The sequence below is a fragment of the Dipodomys merriami genome, unplaced genomic scaffold (genome assembly GCF_024711535.1).
Source record: "Dipodomys merriami isolate MVZ:Mamm:240054 unplaced genomic scaffold, mDipMer1.0.p SCAF_8, whole genome shotgun sequence".
In the NCBI taxonomy this organism is placed as follows: domain Eukaryota; kingdom Metazoa; phylum Chordata; class Mammalia; order Rodentia; family Heteromyidae; genus Dipodomys; species Dipodomys merriami.
Window position 1 is genome coordinate 23723089 of NW_027206401.1, and position 24355 is coordinate 23747443.

General features: G+C 41.2%; 1 protein-coding gene across 2 annotated transcripts in view; it reads left to right on the forward strand.

Moving 5' to 3' along the window:
• Moxd1 (monooxygenase DBH like 1) overlaps positions 1 to 16139 on the forward strand; it is a 66583-nt gene extending 50444 nt beyond the window's left edge. For both annotated transcript variants that reach the window (XM_070010260.1, XM_070010261.1), the window contains exons 9-12: positions 963 to 1022; positions 1233 to 1375; positions 13575 to 13743; positions 14964 to 16139. In XM_070010260.1, coding sequence (XP_069866361.1) covers positions 963 to 1022; positions 1233 to 1375; positions 13575 to 13743; positions 14964 to 15128 — 537 coding nt within the window. In that variant the 3' untranslated portion in view covers positions 15129 to 16139. The remainder of the gene's footprint in view (positions 1 to 962; positions 1023 to 1232; positions 1376 to 13574; positions 13744 to 14963) is intronic.
• Positions 16140 to 24355: the final 8216 nt, after the last annotated feature.

Genomic DNA, 24355 nt, shown 5'->3' on the forward strand with positions numbered 1-24355 from the left:
ATGAGTTTGCCTGTGTGGTCTCAGCACTTCCTTACTGGCCTATCATGACTAGTGCATAAATACTTGCTGAGATTCTGATCTCCAGCCCCTCTAAGAAGCCATACTGGGAGGGAAAATCTAGGGGCTGCTGCCAGAAACTGTACATGACCTGTTGTTCCATTCACTTATCTTCATGGAGATCCATAAAACTATCAGCATTTTCCTGTGTATTGTTATGGTCAAAAATTGGAAAGAATTAGAACAATAAATTATCATTAATTTGCTTCATAATTTTTTTCTAAGAAAATAAAGAGCTTTAAAGGAAATAATGTAAAAGAATAAATAACCACATCAATATTTATCTCTAGTATCTCTAGTATCTAATCTCTATTAAGGGCTAAATATGTATTATGTTATTTGATGTTCTTACAAAGGCTGTTCAGAGATAAGTGGTATTGGTATTTGTTTATTTGTTTTTGTTCTGGTTCTGGGGCTTGAACTCAGGGTCTGTACACTGTCCCTGAGCTTCATTCTTCAAGGCTAGTGTTCAACCACTTGAGTGATAGCTCCACTTCTGACCTTTTTCTTTTTTCTTTTGAGTAGCTAATTGAAAATAAAGATCTCACACACTTTCTTGCCCAGCCTGGCTTCAGACTGTGATCCTCAGATCTCAGCTTCCTGAGTAGCTAGGATTATAGGCATAAGCCACTGGTGCCTAGAACTACATGGTGTTTTTAATCATTATTTTTTTTAGCTGAACAAAGTGTATTATTAAGTCTGGCCTGACATAGAGAACTGTATTTGTAGGTTTGCTTGCTAGTTATATTAGCAAACCTAGAGTAAAACAGATGAAAGGTCTTATGAATCAAGAAGTGTGATATGTACATTCAAATAGCAAATATGAATCATTGGTCTGTAAATTTGTGAGATAATTAAAAGAGCATAAAATTTCATCCCGAAAACCTTTCACTTTTATGTTTTAGGGAGACAATCTAATCACTGAGTGCCGCTATAACACAAAGGATAGAGTTGGGATGACTTGGGTAAGAACATTTTTCTCGTTATTAAAGTTCATTCTTGGAGAGCAACTTTTAATTTTGAAGAAAAAGAGAAACAGTCATTTGCATCATTACTTTTCAGTTTTAATTCATCTCAGAATAGGAAGGAACTCCATGATATTGGTGACTTTCGTGATCTATGTACCAGAACTGGTAGGACACAAACTTTGCTGAATTAAATATCTCCATTTTCAGGGAGGACTCAGTACCAGGAATGAAATGTGTCTCTCTTACCTACTTTATTACCCAAGAATTAATCTTACCCGATGTGCCAGTATTCCAGACATCATGGAACAGCTGCAGTTCATTGGTGTAAAGGAGATCTACAGACCAGTAACGTAAGTGGTCAATGGATTTTGTAGTTCGGTTATACACTAAATTAGGGTGGCTTTTTTTTCTATGTTGATGTCATTATCAGGTAATGGGTTATGTTATATGCTGTTCTATTTCATTACTTGTCACTGGGGAGTAGTAGTAGACTAGTAGTAATAGTACTAGTACGCTTCTTGATTGCCATGTCTAGGGAACAACAGATTATGTGCAAAATCAATGATTTACTATGAGGACCTAAAGGACTCAGCGTTTAGTTGTCCTTATAGCTAATAGTTATTACAAGGCAAGGATACAAAGCCCAGTGAACAAAGGTAAAATCACATGAAGTCCAGAGAAATTTCAGTAGAAGCTTTCGAGGGGCCTTCTTCAGGAGAGTCACACAAAATGCACTGAATCCCACCAGCTTAGAACTGTGGTTATATGAAATACAACTACTATGGATTCATTGCAACCCCACTGCTCATTTTTTAAATCAGGGACATACATGTTCTATGCTTAATATGTGCTAAAATTCTATACTCTGATAAGGAAAGCAGATGTTTAGAAAAAAATGCACATTGACTGTACCAAACTCTCTAGACATTACTGAGTCATTTCAAACATTTAGAGATCATTTTATATGAGTATAGGAAATCATTGACACCAGCCTGGGTTCAAGCTTGGAAGGAAATCTTTCTTGGGATAGCAGCCTCAGACCTGCCATATAAACTCTGCACAAATGCACATCACAGAAACCACTTGGAATACAATGATACGTTAGGAAAATATTCTTTTCCTTTTGAGATTATAATCTGGAGTTGGAGAGAGTATAGAATTTTAACTAGCAGCAGTTGTTATTGCAACAATCAAAACAATGAAGGAACTATATAGTTCTTTCCAGTTAGGCTTTCCTAGGCAGGAGATATTTGAGCAGACACCTATATGGTGAAGAGCCTGCAAAGCAAGATCCACAAATGTGTGGTGAGCATGGGTACGAACCCAGCATGCTTGAGGGGCAGTAAAAGAGCGCATTTGTCCAGAGAAGGAGGAAGTTCAGGAGAGAATAAGAGAGGAGGTGGAAGTAGGCCAAAAGGGAGTAGACTATGGGAAACTAGGAGCAGTGCAAAGAGGACCCACCATATTGTATGACAAAAATCACTTCCCTACTGTGTTGAGAAAGGACTATGAGAGGGCAGCATAAGAAAGCATACTTCCAGCCAGGGAACTGCCAATTATCCAGGTGAGAGATGAGGCGCCTTGGATCAAGATGATGGTATTAGAGTCAAGGAGAGGTGATTCTATTCAGTCACCATTTGGCTCCCACAGGATGCATTGAGTGTTTGCATCCCAAGGAGGCAGAGGGCAAAGAAAGAAAGCTCTATTAAGAAAAGAAGACAGAGGGGGGACCAAGATGGCGACGGGGCAGTAGGGAAAGGCCACAGCTCTCTCCAACCAAAAAGAGAGTTCGAGCTCCAACGCTTAATCTCCCCAAGAGACCGACAACAACAAAAAGACGAACACTCAGAGAAAAACCAGAGGTGGAGAATAACAAAAAAAGAAACAGAGGAAAAGAAGAATTTCAGAAGAAAAGCGAAGACCCCTCTCCCAACCTTTACTGGCCGCGCGGCAGTGCGCCAAGCCGCCGGCCAGCCGGCCCGGCGGGGGCTGCGGGAGCCCCAAGAGACACAGCAGAGACACAGGGGGCCGCTTTCAGATCACCAGGTACTGGTTTACAGAACAGCGGATCGCCAGGAACAGAGAAGCCTACCAGCCAGGAGTCTCCACGAGGATCCCACCCCCACCCCTCACTCTCCACCCGAGCAGAGAGGCTCCATCCCGCCAAAGCCGCTCGGCACCAGCAGCGCGCCCGCCCGATCAATCGCGATCGCAACGACCCGGCACTCTCCACCCGAGCAGAGAGGTTCCATCCCGCCAAAACCGCCAGCAGCGTGCAAAGGGAACTGTCTGCAGACCACCCGCCCGCCCGATCACGATCGCAGCGACCCGGCGGGGCCACTCGGGCCCCAGAGGTACCGCGAAGAAGCTGCCTGAGCGGGGACACTCTTGACCCGACAGCTTCGACAGAGGCAGAGACAGAAAAGAATCACACAGAGCCACCACCGCCCAACCCAGCCCGGATTGCAACAACAACTGACGACCTACACCACACAGAAACAACCAGCTCCAGGGTGAGTACCCCACAGGGGAAGTGTATCCCTCAAGGGAGACCAGAGCTGGAGGGAATCCCCAGACCCTGACCTAGACTCCCTACCCCAACACCCGGACCACAGGACCCACTAAAACTGGGAACTGTTTGAGAGCTCCACCAGCCCGTGGAGCACACTCAGCTGGCCAGGCTAGAGCAAGAGCACTCCTGGAAGGGAGCTTAAATGCCCAAGCCAGGAACAGCGCCCCTGGGTCAAGACTACCAACAGTAGAAGAAATTTGAACTGTGTCCCCCAGGCTGTATAACCTAGGTGGTATACACATCAGCACAGGCCTAACGAGTGCGCTCCAGGCTGCATAACCTAGGTGGTATACACATCAGCACAGGCCTAACAAGCGCGCTCCAGGCTGGGGCCGGAACCAGGCCCGGGGATCCGGCGCCTGAACAACACAACCAACTCCTCCCAATTGAAGTAAAAAGCTGAGCATACGCCTCAACAGAGGGGAGAAAGCCAGGAAACAACACCCCCGGGGAAGCACGCCTGTGACAACAAAAGACCTGGAGGCCCAGGACAAGAGAAGCCCAAACCCCACCAAAACTCCACCCATATACCCTAGACTGGGAATTGGGCAACACAGGCTGCCAGCACCTGATAGTAAGCAGGAGCTCAGACTGTTAAGGCGGCTCAGCAATAGAGTGATAGTCTTGGATGTATGAGGCCCTGGATCTGATTCCTCAGCATCACAAAAGCAAAAAGGGTCAGAAGTGGTGCTGTGGCTCAAACGGTAGGGTGCCAGCCTTGAGCTGAAAAGCTGAGGGACAGCACCCAAACCTAGAGTTCAAGCCCACAACCAGCCCAAAACAAACAAACAAAAACACATCAGGAGCCCATAGCAGACTCCAGCATTTGGGAGAGTGCATCCAGAGCATCTGTTCTTCACAAGAGCACCCGTAGGAGCAAACACAAGCAGTCTAGGCTGCTCAACCCTTCCAAAGGCGGGAACTGCCAGCAATCTACAGCAGAGAGCTGAGAATCCTAAGTAAGTCAGAATAGCAGCTGGAAATAGGCTCCCAACAGAACCCAGATCAGGCACAGACTCTCTCTACCAATACAGAATCAGCAACCAAGCAAAGACAGACACACCAAAACAAAATTGAAGAGCAGTCTCCGGAACCTCCATGCGAAAATCACAGAGAAAAAACACAAGGTTTACTACCACCCAGGACAGCAAGCTCACCTCAAAAGCCAGCAGCCACACAGGGGAGAGCCCCAGTGGGAGCAAAGCAGGAATGGAAGACAAAGGCTACTTCCAAGGGTTGCTGGTGGCAATGACTCAAGAAATAAAGCGAGAAATTGATCAGAAATTGAAAGAGCACAAGGATGAACTATCCAAAGAGATACAGGGTATCAAACAAGAGATGCATGCAAAAATAGAAGCTGCACAAACCTCAGTAAGAAGTGAGATAAATGCCAAATTAGAAGTAATGCATACCTCATTGAGAGGTGAGATCAGTACTCTGAGAACCAACATTGAATCCATAAAGGGATCCATTTCCTCCATGCAAACCACAATAGAAGCCACTGTCAACAGAGTGAATGATATGGAAGGTAGAGTGTCAGATACAGAAGACAGAATACACCAACTGGACCAAAAAGTGACAGATATGGAAAAATCACTCAAGTTAAACCAAAGGGATATTCAAGAGCAAGCAGATAATGCTAAAAAATTTAACCTTCGCATAATTGGAGTGGACGAAGGTGAGGAATTCCAGAGCAAGGGAATGCAACACCTATTTAACAATATAATCAATGAAAATTTTCCCCACCTCAAAAACGACCATCTTAACTACATCACAAAAGCTTATCGAACACCCAACAAGCAAGACCCCAGGAGAAACACTTCTAGACACATTATAGTAACAATGATAGATCTGAATAATAAGGAAACAATCCTGCATGCAGCAAAAATGAAGAAGGAGCTATACTACAATGGGAAAAAAATAAGAATTACTGCAGATCTCTCCACACAAACAATGAATGCAAGAAAAGCCTGGGAAAGCACCATACGAGCCCTGAGAGCCAATAACTGCCAACCCAGACTGATCTACCCGGCAAAGCTAGCATTCACATTCGATGGAGAACTGAAAACTTTTAATAGCAAAGAAAAACTAAATGAATACATAAACATTAAGCCAGCATTACAAAGAATTCTAAGAGGGGGGACACAACCTGAAGAAAGCAGCCAGGAACAGGGGCCTGCCCCAAACAGGCATTACTCAAAGTCTAACTGAGCAAGCACAGGAGGAAAGGAAAAAAAAAAAAAAACTTAGGAAAACGGAATGGCAGGGACAACAATGCATCTCTCTATACTTTCTCTTAATATAAATGGGCTGAATTCGCCAATCAAAAGAAAACGAACTGAGGACTGGATCAGAAAACAAGACCCATCCATCTGTTGCCTTCAGGAGACCCACCTCTCAGCCAAACATACAAACAAACTCAGAGTGAAGGGGTGGAAAAGGATCTACCAATCAAACGCCCCCAGTAAGAAAGCAGGTGTAGCTATCCTGATATCTGACAAAATAAACTTTTCACTAAAGTCAGTACAGAAAGACAAGGACAGACACTACATATTAATAAAGGGAACAATCCAAGAGGAGGATATAACCATCATCAACTTATATGCCTCAAATATTGGTGCACCCAGATATGTCAAACAAATGCTCTCAAACTTACAGAATAAAATAGATCCCAATACGATAATACTAGGAGACTTTAACACACCACTCTCACCAAAGGACAGGTCTACCAACCAGAGGATTGGCAAAGAAGCTACCGAATTAAGAGAGGCCATACTTCAAGCGGAATTAACTGACATCTACCGAGTATTTCACCCTAAAACAACACAGTACACATTCTTCTCAGCAGCTCACGGAACTTTCTCCAAAATAGACCATATCATAGTTCATGCAAGGAACTTAAGCAAATACAAAGGGATCGACATAATCCCCTGTATCCTATCTGACCACAGTGGAATCAAGCTAGCTCTCAATAACAAAGCATACCGCAGAAATTTCTCTAATACATGGAAATTGAACAGCACACTCCTTAACAATGCCTGGATAACAGAAGAGATCAGAGAAGAAATAAAGCATTTCCTACAACTCAATGAAAATGAAAACACCTCACAAAGAAACTTGTGGGACACAGCAAAAGCAGTCCTGAGGGGCAAATTTATTGCCCTCAGTGCCCACATCAAGAGAATGGAGACAGACCAAGTAAATAATCTCATGTTGCAATTAAAACAGCTAGAAAAACAAGAAAAAATGGGACCTAAAGCTACTAGACGAAGCCAGATAACCAAATTAAAAGCAGAGATTAACCAATTAGAAAATCAGAAAACCATAACCAAAATAAACCAAACAAAAAGCTGGTTCTTTGAAAAAATAAACAAAATTGATGGCCCATTGGCTAGATTAATTAAAAAAAGAAGAGAGGAAACCCATATTAATAGGATTAGGGATGCCACGGGAAACATCACAACACGTACCCAAGATATCCAAACAATTCTAACAGACTACTTTCAAAAGCTATACTCTCTAAAGGAAGAAAATCGGGCAGAAATGGATGCATTTTTAGAGAAATACAAGTTGCCCAAACTGAGCAAAGAAGAAGTTAACCAATTAAATAAGCCAATATCCTATAATGAGATACAGGAAGCTATCAAAAGTCTTCCAACAAAAAAAAGCCCAGGACCAGATGGATTCACAGCAGAATTCTATAAGACCTTTAAACAAGAACTAATACCCATACTCCTCAAGCTCTTCAGAGAAACAGAGAAGGAAGGAGCTATCCCAAACTCATTCTACGAAGCCAATATCACACTCATCCCCAAACCAGGCAAAGACCCAACCAAAAAGGAGAATTACAGGCCAATCTCCTTGATGAACACAGATGCAAAGATCCTTAACAAGATTCTAGCTAACAGAATCCAGAAACACATAAAAAAAATAATTCACTATGACCAGGTAGGCTTCATCCCAGAGACACAGGGATGGTTTAACATACGTAAGTCAATAAATGTAATCCAACATATCAACAGAGCCAAGGTCAAGAATCACATGATTATCACCACAGATGCAGAAAAGGCCTTTGACAAAATTCAACATTCATGCTAAAAGCTCTGGAGAAAATAGGAATAGAAGGAACATTTCTAAAAACAATAAAAGCCATTTATGACAGACCAATAGCCAATATTATACTTAATGGGGAAAAGCTACAACCAATTCTCCTAAAATCAGGAACAAGGCAAGGATGCCCACTGTCTCCACTCCTCTTCAATATAGTCCTAGAACCCTTAGCCAGGGCAATAAGGCAAGAAAAAGACATTAAAGGGATCCGCATAGGGAAAGAAGAAGTTAAACTATCCCTTTTTGCAGACGACATGATACTATACCTCCACGATCCCAAAAACTCCATCCCCAAACTCTTAGAAATCATAAATCACTTCGGCAAAATAGCAGGATACAAAATAAACCCACAAAAATCAGTTGCCTTCCTATACACTGATAATGTACAGGAAGAGAGGGAAATAAAGGGAGCAACCCCATTCACAATAACCTCCCGAAAAATAAAATATTTAGGAATTAACCTAACCAAAGATGTAAAAGAACTATTTAATGAGAACTATAAAAAGTTAAAGAAAGAAATTGCAGAAGACACTAGGAAATGGAAAGACCTCCCATGCTCCTGGATAGGCCGACTTAATATAGTAAAGATGGTAATACTTCCAAAACTAATATACAAATTCAACGCAATTCCTATTAAAATCCCAATGACATACATCACTGAAATACAGAAAACAGTCAAAAAATTCATATGGAACAACAAAAGACCTAGAATAGCCAAAACAATTCTAGGGGATAAAGACAATATGGGAGGGCTATCCATGCCGAACTTCAAACTCTACTACAGAGCTATAATAACAAAGACAGCATGGTACTGGCACAAAAACAGACCCGAAGACCAATGGAACAGAATAGAAGATCCAGAAATAAATCCACAGGCCTACAGCCAGCTGATATTCGACAAAGGAGCCAAAGACATACAATGGAAGAAACACAGCCTCTTCAACCGCTGGTGCTGGGAAAACTGGGCAGCCACATGCAGAAAACTAAAAGTGGACCCCAGCCTATCACCATGCACCAACATCAACTCAAAATGGATTAAAGACCTTAACATTAAACCTGAATCTCTGAAACTACTGCAGGACAGAGTAGGAGAGACACTTGAACTAATAGGCACAGGAAGGAACTTCCTGAACAGAGTCCCAGGGTCACAACAAATTGGAGAGAGACTCGACAAATGGGACTACCTTAAAATAAAAAGCTTCTGCACAGATAAAGCTATCGCAACCAAGCTAGAAAGACAACCAACTAATTGGGAAAAAATATTTACCAGCAATATATCAGACAAGGGGTTAACATCCTGTATATACAGGGAACTCAAGAAACTAATCCCTCCCAAACCTAACAAACCAATTACTAAATGGGCAAGGGAACTAAAGAGGGACTTCTCAAATGAAGAAATAAAAATGGCAAAGAAACACATGAGGAAATGTTCATCATCCCTGGTGGTGAAGGAAATGCAAATAAAGACAACCCTGAGATACCACCTTACCCCAGTCAGAATGTCCCACATCCACAAATCAGCCAACCACAAATGCTGGAGGGGATGTGGAGAACGAGGAACGCTATTACATTGCTGGTGGGAATGTACACTCATACAACCACTTTGGAAAGCAGTCTGGAGGGTCCTTAGAAAGCTAAAGATTGACCTCCCTTACGACCCAGTCATACCACTTCTAGGCATCTACCCTGAACAACAGGAACCAATATACAAGGACACGTGCACCTCCATGTTTATTGCAGCACTGTTCACAATAGCTAGGATATGGAAACAACCTAGATGCCCCACCACAGATGAATGGATCCAAAAATTGTGGTATCTATACACAATGGAATATTATGCAGCCATTAGAAATGACAAAATAATGGCATTTGCAGGGAAATGGATGGAGCTAGAAGGAATCATGTTGAGCGAGGTAAGCCAAGAACGAAGAGACAAACAGTACATGGTCTCCCTGATAAGCGGATGATAAATCCAAAATGTTAGGTGATATGACAAAACTAACAGGACTTAAGAAACAAAGAACTCCCACTCATCTGGTTGAACCACTACTAAATATCCCCATGCTGCTGATCACGTGTATGGTATATAACATATGAACACCGTTATATATTACAGACTGTGATAGACAATTTGCTCCAGGAAAGTTAGAATGAACGTGTGACTTTAAATGAGCATCATTATTCCACAATACTGTGAATTTCCGGAAATTAAGTAATCACTTAATCACAATCAAAAAAAAAAAAAAAAAAAGAACCTTGGGGAAGGGAGGGAGGGAGGGGATGGTAGGGAGAAAACAATGGAGGGGGTAACAATGTTCAAGAGGAAGTGTACTCATTACTCCACTCATGTAACTGTAACCCTCTGTATAGAATCTTTACAATAAAAAAATTAAAAAAAAAAAAAAAAAAAAGAAAAGAAGACAGGGGCTGGGAAGGTGGCTCAGTGGTAGAGTGCTTGCCTTGCATGCTTGAGGCCGTGGGTTTGATTCCTCAGCACCACATATGCAGAAAAAGCCACAAGTGGCGCTGTGGTTCAAGTGGTAGAGCACTAGCCTTGAGCTGAAGAGCTGAGGGACAGCGCTCAGGCCCAGAGTTCAGGCCCCACAATCGGCAAAAAAAAAAAAAAAGAAAAGAAGACAGAGAAAATTGTTTGGACAAATTCAAGTAGAAGCCAGTGGTTATAAACTGCCATGTGAATTGAAACCTCTTTGCATACTGCTTAAAGTTAATTTTTTTTAAGTAGATATTGAAAAAGATTTTACAAGTTCTTATAGATATCAATAAGAAGAACTAGAATGGCTGGTGTAAATGTTGATAGGTAATAGTTTATTTTAAGAAAGAAGTACTTGGGCTGGGAAGGTGGCTCAGTGGTAGAGCGCTTGCCTTGCATGCTTGAGGCCGTGGGTTCAATTCCTCAGCACCACATAAGCAAAAAGCAAAAACGGGAAGTGGTGCTGTGGTTCAAGTGATAGAGCGCTAGCCTTGAGCTGAAGAGCTGAGGGACAGTGCCCAGGCCCAGAGTTCAGGCCCCACGACCGGACCCCCCCCAAAAAAAAAAAGAAAGAAAGAAGTACTTTCTGATAATTAATGCTTTTCAAAATGTAAGGACTTGTGTAATTAGACAAAAATATGCACATATATTTTTGAGATTCTATTTTTTTTTCTGGTTGTTGGGCCTGACCTCTGGGCCTGGGGGCTGTCCCTCAGCTCTTTAGCTCAAGGCTAGTGCTCTACCACTTGAGCCACAGCGCCACTTCTGGCTTTTTCTGCTTATGTGGTGCTGAGGAATTGAACCCAGGGCCTCATGTATGCAAGGCAAGCACTCTACTACTGAACCACTTTCCCAGCCCCTTGAGAATTCTATTTTTAAGAGTGAGGTAAAAACATAGAGGATATGGTAAAATGTAGATAGTCAAGTAGGTTATAAATAGGACTTAATTTTGTGAGATTATAAATTGTGAACTAAAAACATTCTTTTTTTTATAAGTTAATTATCCATAGATATATTTTACTTGGTTCATTTCTAAACAACCCAATGACCAGGAGAACAGAAGTCTACTTAGTAAAATACAAACAACAAAATATTTGGTAAATTGTGTTGTAGTACTATGAATCTTCCCATGCGTGATTTTATTTAATCTGTTTTTACACAACATAATGGTCTGTCAGGACACACTCCCACTTTTATAGAAAAGAAAACAGCAGCTAAAGAACTAAGAAACTGACTCATGATTTAATATGGCCAGTATATAATAAATGGGACAGTTAGGAGTATCTTTCTCTTCCTCCTGTGGAAGAAGTTTCTGATAATTAGGACTGCAAAATGAAAGGGACTGAGGTAATTAGATCAAAATATTCACATCTAATAAACCATTCATAGAAATCAAAACAGCACATAAAATGGCATTTACAAATAATCTTGTTTTGAAAATACTTTGGTAAGTATGATCTTGTATTGAAAATACATTGGGGATTTCTTCTTTGTTCTTTTTGTTTTGATTTGTGCTCTACTGCTGGGGATCAAACCCAGGGCCTGGCACATGCAGTCAAGTGCTACACCACAGAGCTCTACCCCAGCCCCCAACACCCATCTGCTATTGTTCTTACTCAGGCCAAAATAGCTTTTCTTCCTTTAGAATATACTTTATATATTGAATAGGACATTTTCCTCTTCATGGATTGATTGGAGAGAACATTACAAACAAATGGACATCCAAAGCTGTATGTTTACAAGATGAAAGAAATGTATTCCCCATCCTCAGACGTTGCGTCCCATTAAATGAACCATTGAGCTTTTCCAAATTCTACAAACGGAGGTTATTTGTGCTATGCAGTCTTAATAAACACTAGTATATTGGCTTATTTCATCATTGTATATGGTTACAGTGTTCAGTTTTAACAGCTAGGTAAGAAAAGTTTGGGTTCATTCTTAAGTACCTCAGTAGAAATCATTCGCCACCTTGTGGTATATTAGGTGTCTGCAGATGGAGAATTTGTCCTCCCCTCCCTTGATAATGTCCTGTTTTGTTTTATATTATTTCATTTTATTTTACAGGCTTTTCAAAATAGTCATCTTATCTTTTGGAAAAGGAAATTTTATTTTACTATTTTAAATGACTTATATTTCATAAAATTTAGCAGGTATTTGAAAGTACCATTGCATGCATATTCACCAGGCTTCTTTCAAGTCAATTTCTTGTTCTATACTAATTTTAGATACTATCGCTGTATTTCACCATAATTTAATTAGAAAATGCTGTAGATTTTAGGCAATTGCTACATGTTTCATATAATGTGAATGTGATAGCTCTTAATTTATTATTTAACTTTAAGATCTCTGTAAAATAAAGCACTTAAAACTCAACAAAGGTATATTGACCTTAACTAAAGAACTGAAGAATATCGAGATCTTCACACTTTGTTCACTTCCTTTCTCATTTTGTCCCTTGTTAAGAATATAGAAGTACTTTTCAGTGCTTACATTAAATTTCATTTGTATAACTCAGAACACTTATTGAAAAAGAGAATATACAGTTTCCTTGAGAATCTTTATGCATGCAAGAGAGAAAATAAAGACAAAAAAAACAAATTGTGACAATGAAATATTTAAAATGAAGATTCCTCAGCTTGAGATAAATTATTTGATAATTACTGGAAATCACCGGAACATCATTTTAGGCACCCCATGTTAATCTCCTGTGACATCGATTGATTAATTTGTCTTCATTTTTTAATGTGTCAATAAAGTGTGTTTCTTTTTCCTGAAGTCAATGGCATAAAACAGTTAATGAACAATAGTATTGGAAGACTATTATTTCAAGCAACATATATCTTCTTCTGTCTTTCTTGGACATTTAACATGCTTTTTTTAAGAGGGCAAGTGAAAGTAGAGTATGTTGGGCACAATTTTTTTCAAGCAATTGATTCAAATGGAAATATTTTGTGTTATCTTTTCACATAGGTGAGCAAAACAGGACCACCAGTAGGGGTCAGGCTTTTCCACAGAATGCTTTGCATGAACATCAGTTAGCATTAGCTTTCAAGAATCTGCAGGTTTCCTAATTCCATCTTTTGCCTTTACTCTTCAGAAATGAATACTTACCAGTTGAATTGTTAAACTGGAACCGAGAGACAACAGTTTTTCTGAGGCAAAATTATTTGTCTAAAAGTAATACACTTGTTATTATAACAAGAAATACCATTCTTTAAAAAGTCTCATTTAATCTAGCATCCAGTAATGAGTTCATAAATGCTTTAGAAGGAATTATCTGTGAGTATAACAATAAGTACAAAGTCTATTCTATTATGTCAAAAATTAAAAAATGTGTAATGGTTTTCTGAATAGAATTGTGATTATTTAATTTCAGCACATGGCCTTTTATTATCAAAAGCCCCAAGCAGTACAAAAATCTTTCTTTCATGGATGCGATGAATAAATTCAAATGGACTAAAAAGGAAGGTATCTCCTTCAATAAGTTGGTCCTTAGTCTGCCAGTGAACGTGAGATGCTCCAAGACAGACAACGCAGAGTGGTCGGTAAGTCCCACTTTGATTCCGCCTCTGAAAACTGAGAACTTTACTGCCATATCTTGCCTGGAACAAAATAGAAGATTCAGACATATCTATACATCTAAAGTCCCTCTCTCCTGCCTTTTTCTTTTTCTTTTCTTTTTTTTTTTTGGGTCCGGTTGTGGGGCCTGAACTCTGGGCCTGGGCGCTGTCCCTCAGCTCTTCAGCTCAAGGCTGGCGCTCTACCACTTGAGCCACAGCGCCACTTCCGGCTTTTTTCTTCTTGCTTATATGGTGCTGAGGAATTGAACCCCGGGCCTCAGGCTTGCAAGGCAAGCGCTCTACCACTGAGCCACCTTCCCAGCCCTCTTTTCTTTTTTTTTGTTGCCAGTCCTGGAACTTGAACTCAGGGCCTGGGCATTGTCCCTGAATCTCTCTGTGTTCATGCTCTTCCACTTTGAGCCACAGCACCACTTGCAGCTTTTTCTGAGTAGTTTATTGGAGATAAGAGTCTCGCAGACTTTCCTTCCTGGGCTGGCTGCAAGCCATGATCCTCAGATTTCAGCCTCCTGAGTAGCTATGATGACAGGTGTGAACCACCAGTGCCTGGCTGGTTCTTTTATATGTATAATAATTTGTTTGTTCAGTAATTGCTTGAAATGATTGAAAACTGATTCCTGAGAGCTCCCTTTGAAGGAGGAACTTTATCTGAACGTAAAGTGGGTACCAGAAGGGAAAAGAGCTTTGGAAAGCATCAGACTCAGTCACTAGTGGCTCACACCTGTAATCCTAGCTATTCAGGAGGCTGAGATCTGAGCGAGGATTATGATTCAAGCCACCCCATGAAGACAAGTTCATGAGACTTTTATTTCCAGTGAAAGAGTGAAAAGCCAGAAGTGAAAGTATGGCTCAAGTGGTAAAGCACCAACCTTGAGGGGGAAAAAAAAGCCTGGGCAAGAGCATACGGCCCCAAATCCAGCCCTAGTGCCTTTACAAAAACAAAACAAACCAAGCCCCAACAAACAAAACTCCTCAGTGCCTTCTCTGTGGCTCTTTTCTCCCGTAATGTTTTGCCCTCTTTTCTGCCTCCTTCCTAATCCCTCAGGGTCTGACTTCCTGGGGTGTTTGGCTTCTGCAGCAGCCCACGACCAGTTTGATCCCTGTAGAAATATCTGTAGTGAGCAAGATTGCCCATGGTCCCAATCTTCAGTCACGTGTCCATGCACTGTCTGTTCTTTCCTTTGCAGATTCAAGGGATGACAGCCTTACCACCAGATATCGAAAGACCGTATAAAGCAGAGCCTCCGGTGTGCGAAACCTCTTCGTCTCCTTCTCTTCATAGAAACATCTCTTTCCAGGTGCTCCTAGGCTTCCTGCTGCTCGGAAGCACACTGAACACCAAGTGCTGGTGATTGTACTCGATTTCAACGTGGCAATCGCAGTGTGTCTGCCTCTCAAATGCAGGTGAAGACAGTCCACTCTGGGCATGAAGAGCTGGTCCTGGAGACCCTGGAGGGGATACGCTTCTACATTCCCTTCCTGCCCTGCCCCGCCTCACCAGCCTCCCTAAGGACTGTCACTGGGATTCTCTGCTTATCCTCAGACATACCTAAGGTTCTGAGCAGGTGTGTAATAAAATGACTGCTTGTAAAAATTGGGCCATCAAGTAGGAAGAAATTTTAATTCCTTTTATATGCCTTTTCACTGACATTTTTACTCTTCACTTGATAGCTGTGTTTTGTGATATGATTTTACCTTAATAACATACAAGGAACTACACTCCACTCCAGTGTTCTTCTTAATTATTTGTCAGTGTAACTTTCTAAGTGTAACAAGTGTGCCTGCCTGTCTTCTCTGGGTTTTCCCGTGGACTTCTCACTTCAGCCTTTTGATGTCTGCTCTACTCCTCTTGCTTTCTTAATTCCACTGATGCCTCCCCTGCTACCCCAAGCCCACCTCAAAATACGTTCCTCCTCCTTCTCCACTGAGGATCCCCCCCCCCAATCACTAACTAAAAAGAAAAAGGATTTGAGAGATGTAGAATAGGGAGTTGCTGATTGGTGTGAGAAGAACTCACAGCTGATTGCCAACCCTACACTGGCACTGTGAAGGAGCCTCAATGAAATCCCAGTTCAAACGGACACATGAGCAGGTGCAGCGGGTGAAAGGCAGGTCCCGCTTCACCAAGGGCAGTGCTGTTTCACACCTGCTGCATGTGGCTCTGCACGAGTCATAGTTGCTATTGCACATTTGTTTTCATACTAGTAATAATCATCTTTCCACATAGAAGTTCCACCAATTGAAAAATCTTGTCACTCTTTTTGCTCTCTTTGTATAATCTAGCCCTAACTTGTTATATGTGTTAGCCTCCTTTCTTAAGCTGAATTTGCTTGGCTCATCGTAATAAACTAAATGAAAGCTGAGTTTTGCGTCACTGAGTTTTGAGTATTCTATGCTCCTGGAGATCGTCAAGTGTTGTCAATAAAATCAATTAAGGAAGTGAAATGTTTAGCTGGGAGCAGAGGCTCAAGCCTGTAATCCTAATAAGCCTGGACAAAACCAACATAAAAGTATTCTAGTCTCTGCCTCAGTGCACCTGTTATTCCAGGGAAGCAATGACGGGTGTGGTGGTTCATGCCTGTCAACCACAAGGAAATCACAAGGAGGGAGATCTAAGTCCAGGCAGTCACAGGGCATAAAGGATATCCCATCTTAAAATAACCAATGCAGTTGGGCACTGGTGGCTTATGCCTATAATCTTAGCTACTCAGAAGACTGAGATTTGAGGAACATGGTTCGAAGCCAGCCCAGGCAGGAAAATGCATGAGACTCTTTATCTCCATTTAGCCAACAGAAAACCAGAAGTGGAGCTGTGGCTCAAAGTGGTAGAGCACTAGCCATGAGCAGAGAAGCTCAGAGATAGCACCAAGCCCTGAGTTCAAGCTCTATGACCAAAAAAAACCCCAACAAAAACATGCAAAAAAGGGATTGAAGACATGGCTCAAGTGGTAAAGTGCTTGCTTAGAAAAAAATTACAAAAAAAGTGCTTATAGTAAATAATAAAAAATAATAAGGAAGTTATAGTCTATTCACCTTAAAACCTTTCTACCCCACAAGATCTTCAACATAAACATTTTGTCTATTAAATATTATGTATGTTTTCTTCTTGATATTTAGAACTTATTTGTCCATTTTTGGAATTGTTCTACATATTTATAAGATGTATCTTATAACTAACTTTACTTCTTTTATTGTATTAAAGCTGTTTCAGATTCTGTGGGTTTTTTTGGTCCATTCAAATATTTGGGTGAGATATCCGATCACTCTCAATAGTCTGTTTAAAATTTCATAGTTATTTTTGTTTTAAAATATCTGAACCTGAAGCGTCAAGCCCAAATGATTCCAATTTGAAATGAAGTAATATTCTATCCATTTCCATTGCTTTTGGCAAGGAAGGTGACCACATCAGCTACAAAAGAGTTAAGCACTTTGTAAACTTGCATTTGTAGACCCAGCCAAAGAAATCCTTTCCATTGAAGTTACTCCGAAGAAAGTTGACATTGTTTTATTCTAGGAATTCTCATGAATCTTTATGATTTTGAGGAACTGACTCTTTCATTGAAATAGGGATAGACTATTGAGAATTCTGTGGAAATCAGATTATATTCTAAGTTGTTTGTTCTTATACTGAGTAGGCCTGCCTGCATATCCCCGGGTTCTTACTGATCCTTTGATCATAGTGACTCTGTGCTGCCCACTTGTATCAAGTCAATGTCATTTGCTTTCTACAATTATTCCATAAGACTGCCTGAGACCTGAGAGAGCATTGAGCCCCATCCCTAGCTCGATACTGAGAGGCAGGGAGCATGAGGTAGACATTGCATTAACAGTCATTAAGGTTTGAGGGCACCTTGGGTGATCATTTTTTTCTGAAAGGGGCTCCAGCAGGGCTAAAGGGCCCTAGAAGCAGTGCAGTCAACAGGGAAGACATTTTAAGAACGTCGACCTTTGTCCAAATGGCTGCGGGGACAACCAAAAAAACATTTGCTAACAGAATATAATTGCACTACACTATTTACCCAGTCAAACACTTATTACTGAGCACGAAGGCTTTTCTTTTCTTTACTATATGCCAAACGTTAATATTCTTAGGATGGAAAATTTCTCTTCAGCATTTTTTGGAGTTTTTTAAAATAAGTTTTTTATTGTGAAAATACTGTACAGATGTCATGTAACTGTTACAGTTACATGAGCAAGGTAATGAGTACATTTCTTATCCAGCATTGTTACCTCCTCCTTTGTTTTTCCCCTACCATCCCTTCTCTCTCCCTTCCACAACTACTCTCCCTCCCGCCCCACTCCCCCACCCCTACTAAATTGTAAAATTCATTGTTCAACAGTGCCTTGTACGTCTCATTGTTACAATGGGTCAACCTGTATCCTTATTTCAGCATTTTGTTTTTCCTTTCCCTTCCCAAAATTATACCAACATCAAATACAGTGAAAACAGGGGTTATACCATAGGGGAGGAACATACAAAGCAACAAAAAAATCACATGGTACCTTATAAATACATTAGAAACAATAGCAAGCAAGAAAAAATGACTTGTGTCCTATCTTGGAGTTCATTTCGCTTAACATTATCTTATATGCTCATATGTACATAGCTTTTGACCTTTTCTGCTTGTCCCAGACATATACTAGTTATTGCAAATAAGGGAAACCATAGGACCTATGTTTCTTTGGGCCTGGCTTACTTCACTTCATATAATTTTTTCCAAGTCTTTCTATTTCCTAACAAATGGGGCAATATCATTCTTTCTGGGGGAGGCAAAGAATTCCATTGTGTATATATATCACATTTTCTTGATCCATTCATCTACTGAGGGGCATCTGGGTTGGTTCCATATCTTAGCTATGGTAAATAATGCTGCAATAAACATAGTCGTGCTGGTAGCTTTAGTGTGGCCTTGTTTGTGATCATTTGGGTAAATGCCCAAAAGTGGGATTGCTGGGTCATAGGGGAGCTCTATGTGGAGTCTTTTGAGGAACCTCCATACTGCTTTCCAAAGTGGTTGAACAAGTTTATACTCCCACCAACAATTCAGTAGGGTTCCCTCTTGGCCACATCCCCTCCAGCATCTGTTGCTATTAGAGTTCTTGATTATAGCCATTCTAACTGGGGTGAGGTGGAATCTCAATGTTGTTTTGATTTGCATTTCTTTTATGGCTAGGGAGGTTGAGCATTTCTTCATGTGTTTATTGGCCATTTTTATTTCCTCTTCAGAGAAGTTTATCTGTAAGTCTTTAGCCTACTTGTTCATTGGGCAGTTGTTTCTTTGAGGATTTGTTGTTGAGGGATTTAATTTTTTGAGACCCTTGTCCATTGTATGGCTAGTGAAGATCTTCTCCCAATCTGTGGGCTTTCTACCAATCTTGCTAGCTATGTCCTTTGCCATGGCAGAAGCTCTGCAATTTCATGCAATCCCATTTGTCCAACCTTTCTTTGATTTGTTGTGTTTCCGGGTCTCTATTAAGAAAATTTCAGCCTGTGCCAAGGAGACCTAGGGTTTCTCCTATTCCGTCCTGTAAAGTTTTCAGGGTGTCTGCTTTGACTCCGAAGACTTTGATCCATTTGGAGTTGATTCTGGTGCAGGGTGATATACAAGGATTTAGCTTTAGTTTTCTACAGGTGATTAACCAATTTTGCCAGCACCATTTACTGAAGAGGCTGTCTTTCTTCCATTCTATTTTTTTTTAGCTTCCTTATGGAAGATTAGATGGCTATAGGTCTGTGGGTTCAATTATATTCCATTGGTCTTGAGGTCTGATCTTGTGCCAGTACCAAGCTGTTTTGATTACTATGGCTCTGTAATAGAGTTTGAAATTTGACATTGGTATTCCTCCAGCACTGTTCTTTCTGTTATTTTTGCTATTCGGGGTCTTTTATTGTTCCATATGAATTTTTGGATTGCCTCTTCCATTTCCTTGAAGAATGAGGTTGGAATATTGATAGGTATCTCATTGAATTTGGAGATAGCCTGGGAATGTATTGCCATTTCCACGATGTTGATTCTTCCAATCCGGAGCATGGGAGGTTTTTCCATTTTCTAAGTTCTGCTTTGATTTCCTTTTTCAGGTTTTTAAAGTTTTCACCATAGAGGCCCTTCACTTCTTTGGTTAATTTAATTCCTAGGTATTTTATTTTTTGTGAGGCTATTACAAAAGGAGTTGCTTTCCTGATTTCAGCTAGGCTCTTCTCATTGTTGGCATACAGCAAAGCCTTACCACAGCATTTCTTTACAAGTTGTAAATCATGTATGGTTACAAGAATTATGATGAAGCCAGGCACTGGTGCCTCATGGCTGTAATCCTAGCTATTCAGGAGGCTAAGATCTGAGGATTATGGTTCAAAGCCAGCCCAGGCAGGAAAGCCCATGAGATTCTTATCTCCAATAAACCACTCAGAAAACCAAAAGTGGTGCTGCAGTTCAAGTGGTAGAGTGCTCGCCTTGAGCTGAAGAGCTGAGGGACAGCGCCCAGATCCAGAGTTTAAGCCCTATGACCAAAAAAAAAAAAAAAAAAAAAAAAAAAGAATTATGATGAACGCTGATATTTGTCCCCCATTTAAGAGTCCACACATATACCTGCCTGTTTTCTGGGTAAACACAAGAGTGCTCATCTACTAAGTATGGAACACTGAGAGCAACTGGGGATTTTAGATGAATTCAAAGATGTTATGTCTTGTTTTGTTTTACTACCACTATCAGCTTCTGGGCTTTGTATTGGGGGCCTCGGATCTGTCTTCCTCTCAAGATTAAGAATTGTGTCCTGATCATTCTAGACCTCCAATCAGACTAGATAAACAGCTGGAGCTGTACTCTCACTTCATAGAGCATGGAAGGAAGAACACTCTATGTTCTTCAGCTAACTTTCAGTGAATGCCAGGAGGCTGAAAGGGGCTTTGTGAAAAGGGGCGTGAGGTCTGTGGGGCTGAAGGGGACCGACAATCAGGAGAGAAAGTGTGGGCAAATGCAGTCATATTATCCAATGTACATGTGAAAACACTCTCACGTAACTTCAGGGCTGCATGGGGTTGGACAGGAGGGAGATAATGGTGGAAGGGTGATCAAGACGTACTTACAAACTGATCTATTGAATTGAAACCCTTTGTATGTCTACTTAAAGATGATTTTTTTAAAGAAAAAAATTCATGTTCTTGTCTATTTCCTTTTTAAGTGAACCAAGCAACCAAAACCACAATCCTATCATTCACCTAAACTGAAATTTGGAATTCTCATGTGCAACACTTAATTTCTCCAATTTTTGCGATATGTTGTTCCCTATGTCTTAAGCCACACAGCTCACTGCTATGTACTTAATTCAGGTTCTTAGATATCTTTCATTTGGTCTTTTGACACCACTTCCTTGTGAATTAGCACCAAACTTGGCTGTGAGTCTGAATCATTTGGGACACATTATAAACACACAGATGTCAAGTTCCCACTTCATTCTTTCTACAGCATAGTCTCAGAGGAGGGACCTCAAAGCCATATCTGGTTGCTCACAACTTAACTGAAGCAATCTGATGGATATACATATATACACACATATGTATATAAATACATATACATATATATACACATACACGTATGTATATACACACATTTGTATTCACACTGTTGCACTGTCTCAATGTATATTTCTCACAGACACCCACTTATACCCCAGGCTGGTCTCAAAAAGAATGCATATCCTCCCCCCTCCCCACAGGTGATGAGAAAGGACCACAGGCCAAGGAGCTTCCCCGCAACCTGGAAATGCCTTAAGCTCAAGTCAGCAACGTAGTCAGGCTAATCACTCAGCAGAGTGCAACAGCAAATGGCTACATCAAATAATGAACTCACATTCTTCAAAACAACAAAACCCGTGGCATTATCTTTTATGTGGTAGTTTGGATGGGAGAATTGGTATTAATGCATTGTTTAAGGCTTCCTTTCTCTTGTTAAGACTTTTAATTGAGGACTGAAAACTAGGGTCAAAATCTGCATTATCTACACTGATGGAAGACTCACGAAGATCTCAAAAACACGTTGTTTGAACACATGATTTAAAAGCAGCATATTCCTACCACCACCACTGAGCCACCTTCCCAGCTGAAGGACAAAAACCAATCGTTTAAATAGGGATACAGGTGGACCCATGGCAACAATGAGCTGTACAAGTCATTATGTCGAAAAACGAACTTTACAACATTGGGGGGGAGGGGGAGATGGGAAGGGATGGGAAGGGGAAACAAAGAGGAGGCTACAATGCTTGATAAGAAATGTACTCATTATCTTGCCCATGTAATTGTAACCCCTCTGTACGGTATTTTCACAATTAAAAAAAAAAAAGCAGCACATTCCTGTAAGTAGTTGAGAATAGAAAACTTGACAATGATAAGGTTTCCTCAGATAGTATCTTCTCATCAGAAATGCTCTATTTTCAAAATGACAGACCTGGCAGGCCATCCTAAATTCTAAAAGCAAAAATTTGACAGATGGCTCCGTTCTTTGCTGTGCAACCAGAATTGAGATCAAGGTGCCATCGTGTGGCTTACAAAAGACTAAGTGTTCAATAGGTGTCGCAGAAGTTTTCGTGCTTTGGGAGCTGGGGACCTCATATGGGTTTTCTATTTCACTTCCATCCAAACACAAGAGACACATGCATACATTCTTTTTGCAAACAGTTGGAACTCTCTGGGAAGACCCAACCAGGACAGAGCACTGTCCTGTCACTAAGAATATGATTTTTATTTTTCATATATTTATTTGAGTGAGCCATGAGTACAGTGCCCTCCTGTGGTAGCCTGTTGTTCTGCAAAGAGAAACAGCGAATTTCCCCAGCAAGGCTTAGTTACATACTAGCATTCAGAAGTTCTGGTGTGCATTTGTAAAAGAGAGGGGATGCTATTGGCTCTCTGCTAGGATGTTCCCATGTCTGGAGTCTTAATGACTCATGATTTTGCTGTTACTGTTCTCTCTCCAGTATTCCTTCTCATGACCCGTTATGTCAGCAGTCCCGGTAGGATTCCCTGAGCTTAAACATTTCCTTGGATTAAGACACTTCTTCAGGAGATTGCTGTTACAAGCTACACAAGATCGAAAAGGCTGAATTCCTTAGCTAATGTTTTCCACTGAGCCCTAGAAAGAGCTGTGGTTAAGTAATGTTTGGGAAACACTTGGATCTGAAACATTTTTTAAAAAAGGTATCTTCTACTTTGTGTTTTCATTTCAGATATTCCAAGTAGTGTAGAAATTCTAAGTAGAAATTTTAACATTATACATGTAGGCATATATGATATGCTGGGTATTTTGCTGAAGTGCTTCATACAGGTACCTCAAAATATTGGAAGAATCCGCTATTACTATCCCTGCTGTATGGATAAGAAAATGGAATGCTGAGGGAAAACTGGCCATGAGCCTTGTTAATCTCCATGCAGTCTGGGTGAGCTTCAGTTCCCTGCATTTCCCAAGTGTATTTGGATGTAGAGCAAATCACAAGGATGCACGATGATAAATACCATTGCAATAGGAAATAAACACCACCACCAACAAAAAAAAAAAAACAAGAGTAGCATCGTGTTGCTAGTTCAGTGCTAAAAGATTTCTATACCTGATTTAATAAGACTTATTTAATAGCATCCCGAAAGACACCAGAGTTTGGAAAGAGAGGCCCACCGTGCCCCGACGGGGTGTGGCAGAAGAAAGCAGGACTGTGGGTCTGTATGGAACAGGAGCCAGGAGCGAGGCTAGCAATGGTCAGGTGAACATGAAGGCCAGGCTCCCGCTGAAGGGGGGATGTCTACCCAGGCCACAGCAAGCGCGGGACAAGTGGGAGAAGCGAGTAGATTCAAAGTTAGAGGTTTGTGCCAGCTTAGAAACGGTCTGCACTAGGTGGGAAGAAGGTTTTAGCTTGCTAATGTGAACTTGATGGCCTCTCTGGCGAGGCCAAGTGACTGGGGGGTGGCGGAGGGAGGGAAGAGGTAGCTAGTGGAAGCACAGCGGAGCCCATGGAGCATAGAGCCCATGGAGCATGCGTCCTGCCTGCCGGCCTCTGCAGCAGAGGTTGCGCATAGCGGGGATTGCCTCTGAGCTGATCTCAGAAGCTCAGCCCCCTTCTCTGCTCTCCACACCGGTGGTCTGTTGGAAAGCAGGGCAGCTTTGGCCAACGGTGCAGCAATAGACATAGAGTCCAATAGAGAGTGGATCTGCATCCTGGGAGAATTTGTTTTCCCATCAGGCTTCCTGAGACAAAACCACCAGATGGGTTGCTAGAAGAAAACAGAGGGAAGAGAGAGAGAGAGAGAGAGAGAGAGAGAGAGAGAGAGAGAGAGAGAGAGAGAGAGAGAGAGAGAGAGAGAGAGAGAGAGAGAGAGAGAGAGACAGAGACAGAGACAGAGACAGAGACAGAGACAGAGACAGAGAGACAGAGAGACAGAGAGACAGAGACAGAGAGACAGAGAGACAGAGAGACAGAGAGACAGAGAGACAGAGAGACAGAGAGAGACAGAGAGAGACAGAGAGACAGAGAGACAGAGAGAGAGAGAGACAGAGACAGAGACACAGAGAGAGACAGAGAGAGAGAGAGAGAGACA